The sequence below is a fragment of the Emiliania huxleyi genome (assembly GCF_000372725.1).
Source record: "Emiliania huxleyi CCMP1516 unplaced genomic scaffold EMIHUscaffold_78, whole genome shotgun sequence".
Lineage (NCBI taxonomy): Eukaryota > Haptophyta > Isochrysidales > Noelaerhabdaceae > Emiliania > Emiliania huxleyi.
Window position 1 is genome coordinate 271,267 of NW_005196163.1, and position 17,142 is coordinate 288,408.

General features: G+C 66.0%; 3 protein-coding genes across 3 annotated transcripts; 1 reads left to right on the forward strand and 2 right to left on the reverse strand.

The window, feature by feature from the left end:
• Positions 1 to 4,683: 4,683 nt before the first annotated feature.
• Positions 4,684 to 8,508, reverse strand: EMIHUDRAFT_218221 (hypothetical protein; the record flags this gene model as incomplete). Its single annotated transcript, XM_005760069.1, has 5 exons — positions 4,684 to 4,713; positions 4,818 to 4,884; positions 6,799 to 7,661; positions 8,280 to 8,425; positions 8,502 to 8,508. 5 exons carry the CDS (start codon positions 8,506 to 8,508, stop codon positions 4,684 to 4,686), a joined length of 1,113 nt encoding a protein of 370 aa, XP_005760126.1.
• A 79-nt stretch (positions 8,509 to 8,587) lies between these two features.
• On the forward strand, positions 8,588 to 14,592 carry EMIHUDRAFT_218222 (hypothetical protein; the record flags this gene model as incomplete). Its single annotated transcript, XM_005760070.1, has 12 exons — positions 8,588 to 8,749; positions 8,915 to 9,085; positions 9,246 to 9,509; positions 9,588 to 9,779; positions 9,878 to 10,209; positions 10,298 to 11,876; positions 12,122 to 12,178; positions 12,316 to 12,535; positions 12,725 to 13,326; positions 13,458 to 14,033; positions 14,168 to 14,213; positions 14,429 to 14,592. The coding sequence occupies 12 exons, from the start codon at positions 8,588 to 8,590 to the stop codon at positions 14,590 to 14,592; spliced, it is 4,365 nt and encodes a 1,454-aa protein (XP_005760127.1).
• A 424-nt stretch (positions 14,593 to 15,016) lies between these two features.
• EMIHUDRAFT_438497 (hypothetical protein) lies at positions 15,017 to 17,107 on the reverse strand. Its single transcript, XM_005760071.1, has one exon. The coding sequence runs from the start codon at positions 17,015 to 17,017 to the stop codon at positions 15,290 to 15,292; it is 1,728 nt and encodes a 575-aa protein (XP_005760128.1). The 5' UTR covers positions 17,018 to 17,107; the 3' UTR covers positions 15,017 to 15,289.
• Positions 17,108 to 17,142: the final 35 nt, after the last annotated feature.

The following is a 17,142-nucleotide window of genomic DNA, read 5'->3' on the forward strand; positions in this document are numbered from 1 at the left end:
TGCGCTGTCACGCACACGACTTCACACTTGAGTGTGTGTGTGACGCCAAGGGCTTATGCTCTGGCGAGACGTGAGGCGCATGCGCCCAGGAGGGGAGGGGGCATGTGTAACGACACTGCTAGAGATGCCTTTCGGGGCCCAGAGATAAAACTTCTGTGATGCCATGCGTGACCTAGTAGTGTCCCCAGCTATGGGCGTGTCCACGTTGGAGCCAGGTGTGGTGTGGGCGCGAGAATAGCTCCGCCGTTCATGGAGGCAACCGATGCGAGTCGACTGGTGTGTGTCGTCGTGGTTTCGTATCAAGAATACTCACTCACTTCACACTTGAGCACTTGAGCACTTGATAGGGTCGATTCCGCATGGTACGGGACCACTTCACACTTGTTATTGAGAAGGAAATACGTGCTATGGCGCTGTGCGCTGGTCTGTGAGAGGTTGAGGTGCGAGCCCTGCCTGGAGGCCCTGGGGATGGGGGAAGAAAGACTACAGATGATACTCGAGTAGATCTAGGTTGATACTAGGTTGAGAAGAATTTTACAACAACAGGCGGTCGCACAGCACGCTGCCGAGCCCAAAAGTCACACTGATCACTGTCAGTGTCAAATAAATAAACAAAGTGCAATGGAAAATCCAAAATCCAAATCGCAAACATAGAAACCCAAACACACACAGCCACGTGGCATAGGAGAGCAGGAGGTGAAAGGAGGTCAGCACAAGTCCAAGGACGCACGAGCGAGAAGCACAGCAGAGCAGACAGATGACGATCACCACCCAGCGCACGAAATAAATAAAACGGACACCTCTACTGTGAGATGGGTAAAAAGGAACAGGTCCCCGCCCTTGCGATCTTTGTGCAGGGTTCTTTGTGTGGGTGTGGTCGGCGACTAGCCGGGGTCGTCCTCCCGATGGGGGACTAGCACTAGCCGTCTTCCACATGGACCCTCGGGTCCCTGCTGCTCCTAATCTCTTCGTACATCCTCCTGCTGATCTCCGCAACGTCCTGCTCCCTCCCTCGACTCGCCCTGCGCGACTGATCCGCCTCCCCGTCGTCTGCCCTGCGTCGTCTGGTGACGGGTCCTCCATAGTCGGTTGAGGTCGCCGCCCTCCTCGAGTGCCAAAATTCTTGTTGGCTTCTAAAAATCTCTCTCTCTCTCTCTTTCCCCGCCCGCAAGGAAGGCGCGAGCGAGACACACGACTCCCACTCCGGCGGCCGCCCCACCCCCCCCCACCCCGCCCGACAGCCCCACCCCACAACCCCGACCCACCCCGACCCAAGCAACCCCGCCCCAACCCGACCCGACCCGACCCACCCCCAAAGCGCACCCTTTTTGCTTTTAAGCCTAGGCCCTAGGGCTGGCCTGTGCCTGCCTAGCTAGTGCCACTGCGAATGAGCGAACGAAAGCAAGCAAGGGAAAGCGGCCGATAGAAATCAAGAACACGCAGTGTCTCACCTGAACAAGACTCAAGAGCAAGCGAGACAGATATTTTTAGCAATACCAAAAACGATTATTATTGTTTTTTGTCACACTCACTTGACACTGTGCAGGGGAAGATGCAGCGGCGCGAAACGTGGGGCCTGGGCGCGCCCGAGCCGCACGCCACCGCCGCGTGCTCGGGGCTCTCCCTTCGTCTCCGTCGCCAGCTAGAGGTGTAGAGCGGATTCGACTCATCAATCTCACACGTACGTGGCTCTTGCTCCTCACACCACTGCCGCCAGCCCGCCACGAGAGCAGTTCACTTGACACTCTCGCGCGCGCACCTCTCGTCATACATTGCGCCTTGGTTGTCGGCCTCGCGTCACTCAGGCGCAGGCGGGAACGCGATAAGCAGCAGCAGCAGCAGCAGCTCGGCGAGGGAGACTTGCATCGTCCAAGGCCGGCCCGCCAGTCGCCGTGACGTCTGCTGCGGCAGCGATGTGAAGTGCAGGCTGGTGCTCTCGATGTGGACACGCGGCAGAAGGGCGGCGCACACGGCGCGCACAGGATAGACCGCCAACGCTGCCCAACGCGTCATGCCCTCCACCTCCCAGCGGCCACGGCGGTGCGGGGGCGCGGCATCGCGCGGCACGCCCTCCTTCCCGCCGCCGCCGCCGCCGCCGCCGCCGCCGCCGCCGCCGCCGCCGCCGCCGCCGCCGCGCTGGTACCTCGAGTGAGCAGAGCTGTCGTACTCCTCGATCAGCCTGGAGAGCTTGGGCACGGCGGCGGCCGCGGCGGCCGCAGATGCAGCGGCGGAGCGCTTGGCGCCGTGAGAAGAGAGGCGCAGGCACAGGCGGCTCACTTCGCAGTCGACGGAGAAGGGGCAGATCCGCAGGCGATCGCAGGAGGCATGCTCGATGTGGAAGGGGAGGTGTATGTCCGCCTCGCCCGCGCCACTCAGCAGCATCGAGAAGAGCCGAGGCTGGAAGCTGACGCCCGTCAGCGTCACGTGAGCCATGTCGTCGATGACGATGTGCTCCGCCGCGAGCAGCGGGCTCAAAGCCCACAGCACGAAGCGCTCGGGCACGGCAGCGACCGGCCCGCATCGCGGCGACAGAGGTGCCTCCTTCTCCGTCAGCGGCGCCTCTGCCGTGATGCTGTCTTGCGTCGACGACGCAGCCGCCGAGGCTGCGGCCCGCCGCTTATTGACGTAGTGATACGGGTTGGGGATGCCGAACCTCTTGTGCACCGTGTACTTCTTCTGCGGCGCGTTAACGGCGAGCGCACGCATGCGGAGCGGAACCGAGTGCCGGGGCGGCGCGATGCTAAAAGAGCAAGGGACTGCAGATATCGTCCTTTGCGTGACACGATAGATGGGCCAGATGAGAGGGGAAGGGGGGAGGGAGGGAGAGGGAGGGAGAGGGAGGGAGAGAGGGAGAGAGGGAGAGAGGGAGAGGGAGAGGGAGAGAGAGAGAGAGAGGGGGGGGGGGGGATTACGAAAGAATACCCACAAGTCGTTCTCTCTCCTGCCAGTAGTCACCGATCATTACGTGCGCCGCCCGATGTGCGCCGTCTTCTCGGCTTTAGGATCGCCTCTTTCGAGCGAGACGCGCTTTCGCCACTGCTTTCGCCGACCGCATCGACCACGAGGCGAAGGTGCGCATGGCCCAGTCCTCGTACAAGAAGGTGTGCGCCAAGTCCCCCGGCCGCATCCTCCCGCACGACCCCTTCGCCAAGAAGTCGGACTCCACCGCGACCGACCACGAGGAGGTGCGGGCGGCGCTGGCCGACTCTGTCACCCGCACGTTCGACCCGGACGGCATCGTCGGCGGCTTTGTCGCTGGCGTCGGCACCGACCAGGTCGAGGACACCTTCCCCGACTCCAACCCCACCGACACGCCCGCCATCCTCAAGGCCAAGACGGCGGCGCGCAATGCGGCGGAGGCACGGGCGCGCGGCGGGCTGTGGGTCAAGTTCACCTCGTTCGTCACCACGCTGCCTCGCCCGTACATCGGCGCTTCCATCCTACTCGTCCTGCTCGCGTGCCTCATCCCGGTCTACATGGGCTCGCCTGCCTCGATCGGCACGCCTGTGGCCGACGCCGTGGACGAGCCCTCGAACATGGGCGTGATGGTCGAGTCCGTCACCGCTCTGCCCCTCGAGCTGCCCACCGGGCCGGCGATTGACTCAGGTGGCGGAGCAGAGTACGCCATCGAGGAGGACCCGCTCCAGCCGATCTACCGCAAGGTCGCGGGCGACATGTTCCGCGCGGTGAATAACATCGACGTGCCCAAGACGGTCCCGCTCGTCCTCTCGTACACGTGCATCATGCTCGCCATGTAAGTGGCGCGCATGGACGCGATGCAGGCACACGCGCTTGTCGGGCATGTCAAGGTCGTCGACGCGTACGACACGACCGCCGGTGTGAACATGCCGGGATCGTATGCCGCTGGCGTCGACTCCAAGGCGGGCATGAACATGTTCCCGACGCCCGACTTCTTCCCTCACGGGTGGCGCGAGCCCGAGATGTGAAGGTCTTCAGTGACCACTCACAAGCTGTTCCAAAGCCTGACAGAAATGTACTGTCAAAACTTTGTTCGCCCCCCTGCGCGCGCCATCATCTCCCGCACGATCCTGCCGCAGGTGGCGTTCGCACGCTCGCACGCCCCATTCTGCCACGGCTCGTAGGGGCAGCTGTTGCGGAGGGTGATGCCGTACTTGAGGCAGAGCTCGCGCACGGCGCTGGAGTTGAGGACGACCTCGTTGTCGCAGAACGCAACCCCTCCGCGGAACGTGTGGCCGTCCTTTCCCTCGTTCTCGGCGAAGTACTTGCGCAGGTAGGCAGGCGTCTGGCCCTTGGTCTGCAGGATGTACGGCGTGATGGTGCTGGTGTGCTCGTCGACGACCATAGATGCCGAAGGGGCTCAAGGGCAAGCCCGAGTACTGCTACATCGATCCCATCACCGGCGAGGAGAAGGACATGGTGTGCGAGGTCGGCAACCTCTACGGCGCACCATCCGCAGGTAACGCTTGGTGGAACCACGTCAAGTCCATCAACAAGGCGTTTCCTGGGCTCGTTCAGTCCGAGGCGGACCCGAGCTGCTTCATCCTCACCCGCAACAGCACGAAACTCATCGTCGTCATCTACGTGGACGACTTCGGCATCTTCCACTCCGGGACCACCGCTGGCAAGGCGCTCGCGTACGAGTACATCGAGCACTTCAACAAGCACGTCGGCAAGCCGCTCAAGGTCCACGTGTGAAGGTCTTCAGTGACCACTCACAAGCTGTTCCAAGGCCTGACAGAAATGTACTGTCAAAACTTTGTTCAAACAAAAGTCCTGGCCCGCGGCCCCCACACCCACAATGACTATCAATCCAGGCTGCGGGTGAAGGGCAAAACCGCGCCGCTGCAGAACGGTTTTTGCAAAACCGCGCCGCAGCGGTACGAAACTGCGCAGGTGCAGTCCCTGAGTGGTAAGGACACTATGTGTGTGTGTGTGGCCGTCGACTAGACGGCTGCGCGGTCGTCGGTCTTCAACAGCCCCCATCCTCGCATCGGGTAGCGAGGCTGAGGATCTGAAGAAGCTAGACGACTCCTACATCTCCTACTATCGCGCGCACAATTGCGCAGCCTCCTCAAGGGCGGAGGACGAACATACAAGTGACTCGGGGAGCTCCAGGAGCGCCCATACTGCCGGTTGTCGCGCACAATTGCGCAGCCTCCTCAAGGGCGGAGGACGAACATACAAGTGACTCGGGGAGCTCCAGGAGCGCCCATACTGCCGGTTGTCGACTACATTTGATGAAGGGGAAGTCGGCGTTTCCCCTCTGTGCCGTCCTAGGCGGTGTCGTTCATGATCTCCTTGCGGAACGACTCGAACTCCTTGCGCGGGAGCGGCTTGGTGAAGAAGTCGGCGAAGTTCTTGAGGCTCTCGACGTACTCGACCTTGACCTCCCCGGACTCGACGAGCTCGCGAATCTTGAGCTCCTTGCGCAGGATGTGCTTCGTCTTGTCGTGCATGACCGGGTCCTCGGCGACGCGCAGCGCGGCCGTGTTGTCGATCTTGATGATGGTCGGGCCCTTGGGCTTGTAGCCGAGCGACGCGAGGAGCGAGCGCAGGTGGACCGCCTCGCAAGCCGCCAGCGTGCCGGCAGAGATCTCGGCCTCGAATGTCGAGAGGGAGATGTGACCCTGCTTCTTGGAGAAGTACGAGATGATCGCGGTGCCGATCTTGAAGGCGCAGCCGGAGGTGCTCTGGCGGGTGCACCAGTTCGCGTCGGAGCAGCCGAAGAGCTTGGGGTCGGCGACGCGCTCGTAGTGGAGGCCGAGGTCCTGCGTGCCGATGAGGTAGATGAGGCAGCGCTCGGCGGCGGCCTCGATGTTCGCGTCGGGCCAAGCCATGCAGCGCGCCAGCTGCGAGACGGTGTACTGGATGTCGGGGCGCGCGTTGGTGGCGAACATGAGGCTGCCGATGAGGCACTGGCAGCGCTGGAGGAGCTGCGGGTCGGGCGCGGTCTTCTTCTCGGCTGCGCTGATGACGATGGACGGGAGGTCCTTGTCCGCGGGCACCTTGTAGCCCGCGTGCGTGACGCCTGACGGGAAGAAGCGCGCGCGCAGCGTGTCGATGTACTTGCTGGCAGACAGCTTGAAACCGGTCTGCGTCTTGGTGATGGTGAGCCCGAGGAACTCGTGCACCTTTCCCTCGTGGACCTTGAGCGGCTTGCCGACGTGCTTGTTGAAGTGCTCGATGTACTCGTGCGCGAGCGCCCTGCCAGCGGTGGTCCCGGAGTGGAAGATGCCGAAGTCGTCCACGTAGATGATGACGATGAGTTTCGTGCTGTTGCGGGTGAGGATGAAGCAGCTCGGGTCCGCCTCGGACTGAACGAGCCCAGGAAACGCCTTGTTGATGGACTTGACCATGTTCCACCAAGCGTTACCTGCGGATGGTGCGCCGTAGAGGTTGCCGACCTCGCACACCATGTCCTTCTCCTCGCCGGTGATGGGATCGATGTAGCAGTACTCGGGCTTGCCCTTGAGCCCCTTCGGCATCTCGCAGTACCAGGTCTCGCCCTCCCCGCGCTCCGCCCAGGTGTACGCCATGGGCTGGTCGCACGTGATGAGTTCCATGTCCTCCTGCGCGGCCACGTTGAGCACGGTGCGGGTCGTGCCGTAGCGGACGACGCTCGCGAAGGTCTTGGTGAAGTCGACGCCGGGCCGCATCAGGTTGCCCATGACACAGCCGCGCCACTTGCACCGGCCGTCGGACTTCCGGGAGGCGATCTCCTTCAGCGGGAGGACGCGCACCTTGGCGGGGCGGCGCATGGGCTTGAGCGTGCCGTTCTGGATGAGGCCGAGGAACTCGGTGTCATACGCCTTGTACCACGTGTCGCGCAGCTTGGGGTCGCGGATGTTGGCGATGTCCTTGTAGTGCTTGGGCACGATGTTGTCCGGCATGGGCATGATCTGGCCGTCCACGCTCGACATGTACGCGACGCACTGGTCCGTGGTGTTGCGGTAGACTGACGACGATGGGGATGCGGCCGCCGCAGCCGCCCAGATGCCGAAGGGCGTGGCATTGGCGGCGAGGCGGGCGTTGAGCATGTTGTTGTACTCGCCCGCCGAGACGCCGCCGCGGCTGCGGGTGGTGCGCGGCGCAGGCGCACCCGCTGCGGGCGGGTTGACGTTGCCGTCGTTGGCCGGGTCTGGCATGATCACCACCTCCTCGTCGAGGGTCAGCCCCCCGGCGTGGTTGTCGGTGGTGGGGAGGAAGACGGAGTCGCCGCGGGTTACGTTGTTGTCGAGCGTAGCCTTGTCCGACTCGTCGGGCATCTCGTCCGCGGTCACAAGCTCCGGCCACGCGCCCTCGATGTCCGTCGGGGTGAGGTCGGAGGTAGGAGCACGGTACTCGATGCCGTTCCAGAGCTCGTTGACGCAGAATGTCGCCTGCGTGGTGGTGCCGATGTGCCCCTTGCGCGGACCCTCGGTGATGACGTACTTCCAGCCGGGCGAAGTGCGCGAGATGCCGAGGAAGGCCGCCATCTCGCCCGTGGGTGAGACACCGTTCGCCACAAGGTGGGGGGGCGACTTGACGATCATCTTGCACGCCCACGGGTAGAACATGTTCATCTTGGGGCGCTGCCCGGTCTTGAGCTCGTACGCTGACTTGCCGGTGTCGCGCACGGCGAAGGTGGCGTTGGCGATGGTGGCCGCGTACACCCAGGCGTAGCCCCAGTACTGGTAGAGCTGGGCGGCGCCATGCCCCCCTGCGCGTGCCATCATCTCCCGCACGATCCTGCCGCAGGTAGCGTTCGCACGCTCGCACGCCCCATTCTGCCACGGCTCGTAGGGGCAGCTGTTGCGGAGGGTGATGCCGTACTTGAGGCAGAGCTCGCGCACGGCGCTGGAGTTGAGGACGACCTCGTTGTCGCAGAACGCAACTCCTCCGCGGAACGTGTGGCCGTCCTTTCCCTCGTTCTCGGCGAAGTACTTGCGCAGGTAGGCAGGCGTCTGGCCCTTGGTCTGCAGGATGTACGGCGTGATGGTGCTGGTGTGCTCGTCGACGACCATGAGTGCGTAGCGGTGCCCATCGACGCCTACCACACCCTTGGGCGACCAGAGGTCGTAGTGCGACGAGCCCCCGAAGCGAGTGGCCAGTGGCCGGCCGGTGCTGCGCCGCGCGTGGTACTTGGCGTTCGCCTGCAGCGCGGCGTCGTCGAGGCCCTCGTTGCGGTCCATCTTGGAGAGTTGTGCGCGAGGCGACCTCCTGAGGCTACCTGAGCTGGCAATGGATGCCACCAGGACGCACGGCTAGCAGGAGCCAGTCAGGCATGCCCTGCTGTGGAGCAGAGCCGGCTGGCGCACCGGCGATACTAACTCAGCGCGCCGCGAGAGGCGAATCTGGGCGACTTTGGAGGCGCAGTTCTCGAGCTTGCCGTCGACGATTGATGTCGGGTAAATTGTCACTGCCGTCGGGGAAGGTCTTCTCTCAGCAGGCCGAGCGCCGTGGCCTGGCTCGGCTCGCCGCGAGTCGGGCGAATTTATCAGTGCCAAAACTCACGAGACCTCGATACTAACAAAGACTACCATACATGGAGAGAGAGAGAGTACATGGGGTACAGACATCGACAAGGTGTGTTCTCGGCAACGTCGGGCCGACCACGCTGTGCTCGATGCGCCAGGTTGTGCTCGGCCTGCTTGCGGGTGTCTCGATAGCCCAGGGCGGTCCCACTCTCATCGCGGGCGCTACCCGCGGCTCGGACTCGGTCAAGCACGCCTGCCTCGACGGGCACTCGACGGAGGCGGCGCTCTCTGCGCTTCGCGGCTTTGAGACGGTGGCGGGGGGCACCTCCCAACCAGCGTGCGGCGCCAGCCGCGACATGCTGGGCGTCCCGACCGACGTCCAGCGCACAAACTACAACCGCGGGAGCCTCGGCGGGACGCGCAAGACCTGCTCCGCCTTTGACGGCTGCCGCGGCGGCGGCGGCGGCGGCTGTGAGGACAAGCCGGTGAGCGTCGAACTCGCCGGCTACGGCGCGGACGTGTATGGGTGGCACGGGCCAAACGCCTCCGCGGCGCTCGGCGACGACGCGTGCGCGGAGGCGGCCCACAAGGAGGCGTGCATCATGAACGTGTGCACGTGCGCGACCAGCGAGTTTGGGGACACAAACGTGCGCTGCAAGGAGTTCTCGCTCGAGGGCGACTCGGCGCACGCGTGGGACGCCCTCCTCGCCGGCTTGCTCGAGGCCCCCCTTCAGACCCCGAGACCCAACACATGCGCATAGCTCTTCAATGCAAGCACCTCTCAAGCACCTCTCCTCCCGGCCGCAGGACGAGCGCTGGGCCTCGGCCTTCAACTCGCCTGCCCTCGCCTCGGCGATGTCCTCGATGCTCGTCCTCCTAGTCCTCGCGTGCGGCGCCTTCTGGCGGCTGGCCGTGGGGAGCGGACGGCGGGTTGGCGCGGGGGCGACGGCGAGGCTTTCGTGCAGAGCGTCGAGCGGGATCTCGCATCGCACCGTTGCGGCCACCCACAAGCCGAGCGCGAACGAGGAGCCCGGCCCGGCGGCGAGCGCCGAGGAGACGGCCGCCCCGGCGGTGAGCACACGCGGGTAGGACTACAGGTGGGTACTTGCATTGACCCTGTGACTCTCGCCTGCCGCACGTCACGCGCAGGGCCTCGACGAGTGGAAGCCCCCCTCCCCGCTCCGCAAGATCGAGCGCAAGGGCGAGTCCAACCTGATCGATCGCTCCAAGAAGACCACCAAGAGCCTCACCCCGATCGGCCGCGTCGACCCCAACGGGTTCGCGGCGCTGCTCGGAACGGAAGTTGACGAGAAAGACCTCGCTGGCGTCGGCTCCGGGTCTGTCGGCGACGGCGCGCCGTCGTCGACCACGCCCTCGGCGCGTGCTGCCTTGCCCGTGTAGCGCGCCCTGCTCGTGACCAACCCTTGTCCGCACTTCAGGGCGCCGTGGAGGAGACCCCGCCGACCTCGACGCGCTCCGGCTTCCGCTTCGGCCAGGTTTGCTCGACAAAGCTACTGTGCCACAAGGGGCGCGCCATGTTCTTCCTCCTGTGGCTCCTTCCAGTCACCACAGCTCAAGTAGACTACGCGAGCCCGATCCAGCTCGGCTTCCTCTACGCGCAGAGCCCGGCGTCGTGGCTCGTCGAGTCGCGCTCCCAATTCAAGCTTGCGCTCGACGACGTCAATGCGGCTGGCATGCTTCCGTACAATATATCCTACGTCACGGCCAACACGCGTGAGCAGGAGTTCTTCGCGCTGAGAGGATGCATCGAGTGCGTCGCTTGACACTCGAACCGCGGTCGACCCATGCCGCGCTCCTGCGTGCTCTGATCGTCCCGCGTTTGCGTCCCGCGTGCGCAGTCTGCTCGACGACTCGAGCGTGATCGGAATTGTCGGCACCGGCTACTCGGCCGCGCTCTCTGCCGCCGCCGCCTACGCCTCCGCGCGCCAAAAGCCCATTGTCTCGCCAGGCGCAACGCGGGTGACCTTCACAGACAAGACCAAGTTTCCCTACCTCGTGCGTAGCGTCGGGTCCGACGCGACAGAGCTCGGCGGCATGGTCTTCGCGATCGAGAGCCTCGGCTGGAGGAGCGTCGTCGTCATTTACTCGGTTGATTTCATCACGGCCGCCTCGTACTTCCGAAACGCCGCACAGGCGCGGGGCATCGACGTGGTGATCGAGGCGCGCGTCTCCAGCAGTGGTGAGAAGTGGAAGACGTTTGTCGCCCTCGAGGCCGTCCGCCACTCGGGCGCGCGCATCCTCGTCTCCATCACCAGCAGCGCCGACCAGGAGGAGCTGCACCAGGCCGCCGCCGATATCGGGCTGCATAACGAGGGCTACGTCTGGTTGGGCTGGAGCGCGTCCTTCACGTCCACGATTCCGCTGCCCGGCTACATCTTCGTCCAGGCCGCGGCCGCGCAGCCGAGCGCCGCAGCGGCGGCAAGCTTCCTGTCCCACTTTCAGAAGGGCACTCTGACGTACGACGAAGCAATCCACGGCTCCTACAATGCAACGAGCGGGGCGCCATTCTACGATGCGGCACATGAGGGGGTGCGTTGGGATACGGACTACGCGCCGGTCGGCGACGGCTTACCCGACCATTGGGGCAAGTGCGTGCGCCGCGACGCGGCGCGCGTGCGTGCTGCGCCCCCACCGCACGCGTCCTGCTGCCCATGGCTCCGGTGCACCCTGCCGCTCACGCAGCGCGCCCTCGATCGCAGGTACGTCTACGACACCGCATGGCTCTACGCGCATGCGCTCAAGCGCCTCGCGGAGGCGGGTACGTCGCCGCACGACGGCGAGGCGCTCCTCGCGGCCCTGCTCGCGACGTCCTTTGAGGGCGTGACCGGCCGGCTGGAGATCTCGCCCGCCGACCAGGACCGCGTACAGGGCTTCCAATTGCACTCTCTTGTCCCCGAGAACCTCAACGCCTCCGCCGCGCGGAACTCGAGCGCCGTTTCGACCGCGCCACTCGTCGACGTCGTCGCTGCGAACATCAGCTACCTGTGGTGGCCGCTTGGGTATGTGCCATCCGACGGCTCGAGCGCCGATGCCGCCAGCTGCTCACTCGAGTGGCCCCTCGGCCAAGAAGTTTTCGTCGGTCAGTCGGCGACGCTGAGTGTGTCTCTGAACAACGCGTTTCGGAGGCCCGTCACGGCGGCCGACGCCACGGTGAACATCACGATCGTTGGAGATCAGTCGTGCGCCCGCGTGATGCCTCTGCCGACGGCCACAGCACCAGTTGGCAGCAGTGCCAGCTCGATTCGGGCGTTCACCGTCGAGCTGCTTGAGGTGGGCACGTGTGCCATTCGCGTGCATGTGAAGCACGGTGCCCCGCCGCCTGCCTTCATCGGGGCGATTGAGCTCTCCGTGAGCCAAGAGACGCTGCCCGACATCTTGTTTGGCTTGACCCTTACTCTCGTGCTCCTCGCGCTTGCGGTGATGCTCATCGGCGCCTACTTCCTTCAGGGCCCCTGAGGGGCGCTTCTTTGACACGTCTCGGTGTCGGCAGGCGCTCGCTCTCTTCTTGGTCGCCCGGCGCTTCAACCTCGCCAAGCGGCGCCGCCAGCTATTGTGGCGCTCCACCCGCCAGCCGCCCCGCTTGCGCTCCAAGGCCGACAGCGCGAGGTGGCCGCCCGCCGCCAGCTGCTCATTGGGTGCGAGCCGCGGCGGGTCTCTTCTAGGCGGGCGGCGAGTACCACCTCTTCCTCTCCCACACGTGGAGCAGCGGCCAGGACCAGGTGCGCACCCTCCCACACCCCACGGTATCCGAACCCGACCAGGTGCACATGATCAAGCGGCGGCTGGCCCCTCCCCTACCCCACGGTACCCGAACCCACCCTCCCCTACCCCACAGTATACCCGAACCCGACCACAGGTGCACATGATCAAGCGGCGGCTCGCCACGCTCGCGCCGAAGATGAAGGTCTTCCTTGACGTCGACGACCTCGAGGAGTTCGGCACGCTCGCCGACAACGTCGCCGCCTCGGACGTGGTGCTCCTCTTCCTCTCGCGCGGCTACTTCGCCTCCAAGGCTTGCAAGATCGAGTACATGGCCGCCTGCCGGCTGGGCACGAGCCGGCCGTGCTCGTGCACGAGTTGCCGAGGCCCCTCCGGGACCTTCTCGGAAGCTTCCTGTGTAGGCAAGCCTATTGTCGTCGTGCACGAGTCGAACGAGAACCACGGAGGCGCGCCGAGCTCACCCGAGAGATCACCCGAGATCACCCGAGATCACCCAAGATTCACCTGAGCTCCCCGAGATCACCCGAGATCACCCGAGGGCATAGGCGCGCCGCTCGAGGAGCTGCGCGATCAGTGCCCCGACGAGTGCCGCGCGCACCTCTTCGGCAGCCGGGCGGTGGTGCCGTGGCTCCGCTCCGAGGTCTTCCAGCTGGTGACGCTCAAGAAGATCGTCGCCGTCGTGCTGTCCGCCGACGGCGGCGAGGGCGCCACGGGCAAGCAGGCGGGCGGAGGGGATGAGATGGCCAGTGTGGCCAGCGATCCGTCGACCCGTTCCCGAGAGTCGCGGGTCGGCGGAAGCTCGAGCGGCAAGCTCGAGCGAGCCACGATGGCGTCGGCGGAGGCGGCGAGGCGGGTCGCAGCGAGGGCGATGGCGCGCACGCCGGCCAAGAAGGAGTGCGAGTCGGGCGACCTGTACTTGCACAAGGAGCTCAAGCCGGCGGCGGGGCTGGGCCCTGGGCCTGGCCTGGCGCTCCTCTACTCGCGACACAACCCGGGCGCGCGCCTCGTCGCGTCTCAGCTCGCCGCGACGGTCGCCGGCTGCGTCGCCGTCGAGGCTCCCGCGGGCGGTGCCACGAGCGTTGGCGGCGGGCGGGTCTTGCCGCTCCTCGTTCTCAACGCGCGCACCTTTGAGGGCGCTGACGGGGAGGTGTGCTCCCCACGAGAGCACCCGAGAGCACCCGAGACGAGAGGGCGCCGACGGGGAGGTGCGGTGCCCGCAGCGCTTGATGCTCGCCCTCTCTGCGGCCCCTCGCGCGTTTGCTCCACGTTGAGAGACAGGGGCTGGCCGTTTCCAACAGCCCGTCTCAGACAGTCTCACGTGGCCACCAGGCGCTTGCTAGAGAGGTGTGTGGCTGGCGAGCAGCCTTCAAGGAGACGGTGTGCGCCGCCGAGCGGACGAGGCAGCGCCTAGAGGCGGCCAGCGGGTTGGCGAAGCTGACGAATCGACTCGAGGAGCTCACGGGCGTGGACTTCGACGGCGACGGCGACGTCAACGAGAAGTGCCTCGAGCGCGGCTTCCTGTCGCTGGCCTCGAACGTGCAGAGCGGCCAAGTCTCGCTCGGCGAGGCGTCGGGCCGGGCGCAGCCCAAGCACGGCGGAGCGGTGGGCGAGGCTAGCGAGCGCGTGCGCTCCTCGTCCTCCGCCTCGGAGGCGGACTCGGAGCCGGAGGAGCCGGCGGGCGGCGTGGAGATGGGCAGGCTGCTGCTCGTGCACATGCTCGATCCCGAGGACGACGGCTGCCGCTTCGAGCAGGTGATGGCCCAGACCCCGCAGCACCTCGTCGACGACAAGCTCTACTCGCAGATCGCGCTGCCGTGGTTCCACGCGCCAGACTACCGCGCGGCCGCCCTCGCGGTGCTCTCGCACACGCTCGTCAAGGAGGGCTCCTCTGCCCCGTCCAGCCGGGCTAGGGGCGGCACGAGGTGGTGGGCTAGCACGCGGTCGGGCCCCGTCACGGAGCGCCGGGCGTCGGGACGGCTCATGTTCAGGCGGCGGAGCAGCGCGCCCGTGTGATGGGTGGCCGGGTGGCCGCGGGTGCGCGGCCATCGCTTTCTGATACGTTCAGTCCCCAGGGTGGGGGCCACCTCGAACCCCGGTGCGGGTTGTTGTGCGAGTATATGGGCCACGATGATCTCGATGTCTCTCAAATATGAGGGGTTTTGACTCCTACCGGCTCCTGACGCTATCCCTGGCAGCTCTAATGACCAGGATCAGTAGTGCTATGATAGAGGGTGCCCATACTAGCGCAGGAGCTGCCACACTCGCCCGGACCGTCCCCCTCTGGGGCCGGTTCCGCAGCCTGCGAGAGCCGACAGCGCTCTCCGCCGTCAGCGGGGCCGTGCCGCGGGTGCCTACTGCCGAGTGCCACAAACACTGCGCCGTCCCGCCACCACCGACAGGCTGTCTTGTGTGATGGTTGGGATGTCCAAACGCCACCATCTTGGCTCTTGCGACCTCAAACCCGCGAGCTGTATGGGTGGTCCTGACGTCGACAGACGCCCGATGACCACGGTGAAGCTGAGCCGGAACGAGTCGACAAGTCTCGTCTGAGCCCGTGGCGGTCGCCTGCTGAGTCGCTGTGCACGGGCCGGTACCTCAGGCGTCACCTCCGCAGCCTCAGGTCTCAAACTCCATCACCTCCGACGGGACGCCTTCGGTGGCACGCTCGGTGGCGTACTTTCTGCAGCTCCATCTCGAGTACGGCGTCGAGCCTACTCACTCCTGTTGGATCTGTGCACTCCCTGGGTCCCAGGGAGTGCACAGATCCAGCAAGCAGTGCGTCCCGGCAGCGCGCGCAGGCTGCGGAGCTGCAACAAACTCGAGACACGCTTTTTGGGACATTTCGACGCTTTTTTGATACTCGCACAACAACCCGGGCGCTTCTTAGCTCCCCGGCCCTAGCTCTCCTGAACTCCTCTCTGTGGACTGTGCGTGACTGTCATCTCGCCCGGTCATCTGCGTCCACCATAAAGGACAAAGCAATGCAGCCGTGGATTCTGGATCTAGGGAGTTGTGGTGTGTGGCAAAAAAAACCAACGCTCAGGCGCCCCCGCGCTCGCAACCCCCGCGACTCGGCCCGCAGCTAGCCCCGCGGCGTCGCCGTCCCGGCGCTAGCCGGCGAGGCAGCCATCCAGCGCCTCGCAGATCGCACCCTCGTCGAGGTTTGCGCCGATGAAGACGATCTCCTGCCGCCGGTCGCCGCCCTTGCCCTCAAAATCCTCGAGGATGGACGCAAGATGCGCCTGCGGCCACTGCTCGCGCGGGACCGAGTCCCACCAGCGGCCCATCTCCTTGAGGTCCAGCCGCTTCCCGGCCTGCGACCAGAAGTACGCGACACCGTCCTCGCCCGCAAGCCACACGAAGCCTTTGGAGCGGAGCAGCGGGTCGAAGAGCGCCATGTTGCCGCCGTCGCCGTCGCCTCCCTCCCCGCCACTCGCCGGCGCCACGGCGGCGTCTTGGGCGCCCTGTCGCAGCGGAGCGGCGACCGTGGCGAGGAAAGGAAGGTCGGAGACGAGGCGCGCGAGCTTGGCTGGGTCGAACGGCGAACGGCGCGCGTAGACAAAGGTGCGGATGCCGAAACGCTGTGCGGCCGTCGTCTCCTCGCGGGACCCGCCGTGGCTGTGGCCGTGGCCGTGGCTATGGTCGTGCGACGGGTCGGTGCAGCCCGGGTCGGCGCAGTCGGCGGCGTGGCTGTGCTCGTGCGACTCGGCGTGCTCGTGCGCCTCGGCGTGGCTGTGCTCGTGCGCCTCGGCGTGGCTGTGCTCGTGCGCCTCGGCGTGGCTGTGCTCGTGCCCATCCTCGGCGGGCGCGGCGGGCGCGGCGGCGGGCGGGGGCTGCGACGCGAGCCACTTTGCCCAGTCGATGGACGACTTGTGGTCCATGACGTCGTTGGAGGTCGCCACGCCGGCCGCGCGGGAGGGGACGAGGATGGAGGCGAGGGGCACCGCGCCGTACTCTGCGCGGTGCACCGCGGCGAACCCGTTGAGCGAGCCGACGACCTGCTGCAGCTGCTCGAGCTCCGCGGCGTCGGCGGTGTCGGCCTTGTTGATGACGACGACGTCGGCCGTCTCGACCTGCTCCACCAGCAGCTGCACCACGCCAGTCTCGCGCGCCTCCACCACCTCCGCGTCCGCCTCGGCCGCCCCGAGGTCTGGCCGCGAGCTGAGCAGGTCGGAGGACCCGTACTCTCTCATGAAGGACGCCGCGTCCACGACTGTGACCATGTTCTCGAGCTTGATGCAGCGCATGATTGGCCAGTTGAGCGCGGCCGCCTCCTGGAACATGGCCCGCAGCAACTTTGGCTCGGCGACGCCGGACGACTCCACGACGATGTGCTCGTACGGCGCCCCGCGCGTGAAGGAGAGCGAGACGAGCTCGGACAGCGAGGCGAGCAAGTCGTCGCCGGCGGAGCAGCAGGCACAGCCGTTCGACAGCTCCAGCATGTCGTCGCCCCACCGGCTCAGCGCTCCTTGGCCGTCCGAGCCCTGGCCGTCCGAGCCGCCGCCGTCCGAAGCGCCGTCGGCCGCGGTGCCACCGCGCGCCACGAGCTTTGCGTCAATGTTGACGGCGGCGACGTCGTTGACGATGACTCCGACGCGTGCGCCCTCCTTGTTGCTCAGCACGTGCGAGAGCAGCGTCGTCTTGCCCGCGCCGAGGAAGCCAGACAGGATCGTCAGAGGGATGGGCGAGAGCTCGGCCTCAGGCTCGTCCCGGCCGCCGCCGTCGCCCACGCCGCTCGCACCGCCGCCACCGCCGCGGAGCACTGCCGGCCGGCCGCGGAGCGCTGCGTTGGGCACGGTGAGCGCCGGCGCGATGGCGAGGATGGCGAGCCACGTCATGCGTGAGCAACCTTATGCGCCAGCAGACACAGTGGACACACCCAGGACACACCCAGGGCGACGTGTCCCGCGCAGCCAGCGATGTGCAGCCAGCCAGCCAGCGATGTGCAGCGACTCAGCACGCT

What these genes read in the sequence shown, in the direction of transcription:
- EMIHUDRAFT_438497 (XM_005760071.1), bottom strand. Translation starts at nt 17,017, where the DNA reads ATGACGTGGCTCGCCATCCTCGCCATCGCGCCGGCGCTCACCGTGCCC.